Genomic DNA, 1,270 nt, shown 5'->3' on the forward strand with positions numbered 1-1,270 from the left:
AGAAAGTGATTTTGAACTGATTGATAGACTGATAATGCCAATATTTTTGGGTGTTACAAACATCAGCTGAAACGCATAATACCACTATAGTTGTGTAGGGTATAATTATTAATAGCAAAACGTCACAACTTATATACTTAACAAACAACAAATCAAGAAAACAAAATCGTGTAGACTACTAGCACAACCACTACTATGACATATTCGGCAATTGGCCATTTTATTTGCCGACACGACACAAAAAGCTTCTTCTCAACTGATGTGAGAAATCTTGAAACAGTTTCGCAATAAACTCGTACATGAAAACAACGGAAATTTAAAAAAAATCTTTTTTTCTTTTACTAAATCTAAATAAATAAAAAAATTAAAAGGAAATATATAAAAAAGAATTGATGACTAATTTTAATTTAAAAAAATTTTATATACAATTTAAAAATTATTGATAATTAAAAACAAATTATATCCCAAGTGCCAAAAAGTGTTAATAAAAATTACTTATAAAAAAAATCAGGAAAAAAATTCCGAAATGAATTTATATATAAGTTTAGCATTAATTTTTGTGGCGTGTATTACAACCTCTGAACAACAACAACAAGGTAAATATTTAAAAAATTTAGTATTTAAACACAATTTTTTGAGAATTCTATTTTTTTTTTTGCAACAATTTCTTATAACTTTGTCGATCTATTCATCGTCCGTCTATTTAAATAAATTTTCTTAAAAAGATTCGAATAATTCTATAAGGAATTACCTCAAGAATTATCAAAAAAAAAAAATAAATAAATATTTAGCTAATTTGCTGTTCATTACTTTACTTATATTTGTTTTAAATTCAGCATCATCTTGATCAACAAATATTTAATTAAACTGGTTAATTTTATTAAAAAACAAGTTTAAATATTAAGCTTAAGACACCCGTTTACACAGGAAAGGTATTAATTGCTATGAGTCGCAAAATACTATATCATAGCAATACTGTCCTGATAATAAAAAGCTTTCTGAAGCCAATTTGGTGAAAAAATTGTATTTGTGCTGGTGTTTGTAACATATAAAAATAATCGTCCTATACCCACCTGAAAGTATACCAACCGGTTTAGAATCGTTTTCTGAGTCGTCCGTCTGGCTGGCTGTAAACCTTGTGCGCAAGGTACAGGTTGCAATTTTCAAGATAATTTGATGAAATTAGTTAATTGGTTAGATAGATAGATAGATAGATAGATAGATAGATAGATAGATAGATAGATAGATAGATAGATAGATAGATAGATAG

At 26.6% G+C, this 1,270-nt stretch overlaps 1 protein-coding gene across 1 annotated transcript in view; it reads left to right on the forward strand.

The window, feature by feature from the left end:
• Positions 1-287: 287 nt before the first annotated feature.
• LOC111683454 (venom serine protease Bi-VSP) overlaps positions 288-1,270 on the forward strand; it is a 7,020-nt gene continuing 6,037 nt past the window's right edge. The window contains exon 1 of the mRNA XM_046952512.1: positions 288-596. Coding sequence (XP_046808468.1) covers positions 527-596 — 70 coding nt within the window. The 5' untranslated portion in view covers positions 288-526. The remainder of the gene's footprint in view (positions 597-1,270) is intronic.

This window comes from Lucilia cuprina, chromosome 5, assembly GCF_022045245.1.
Source record: "Lucilia cuprina isolate Lc7/37 chromosome 5, ASM2204524v1, whole genome shotgun sequence".
NCBI lineage: Eukaryota > Metazoa > Arthropoda > Insecta > Diptera > Calliphoridae > Lucilia > Lucilia cuprina.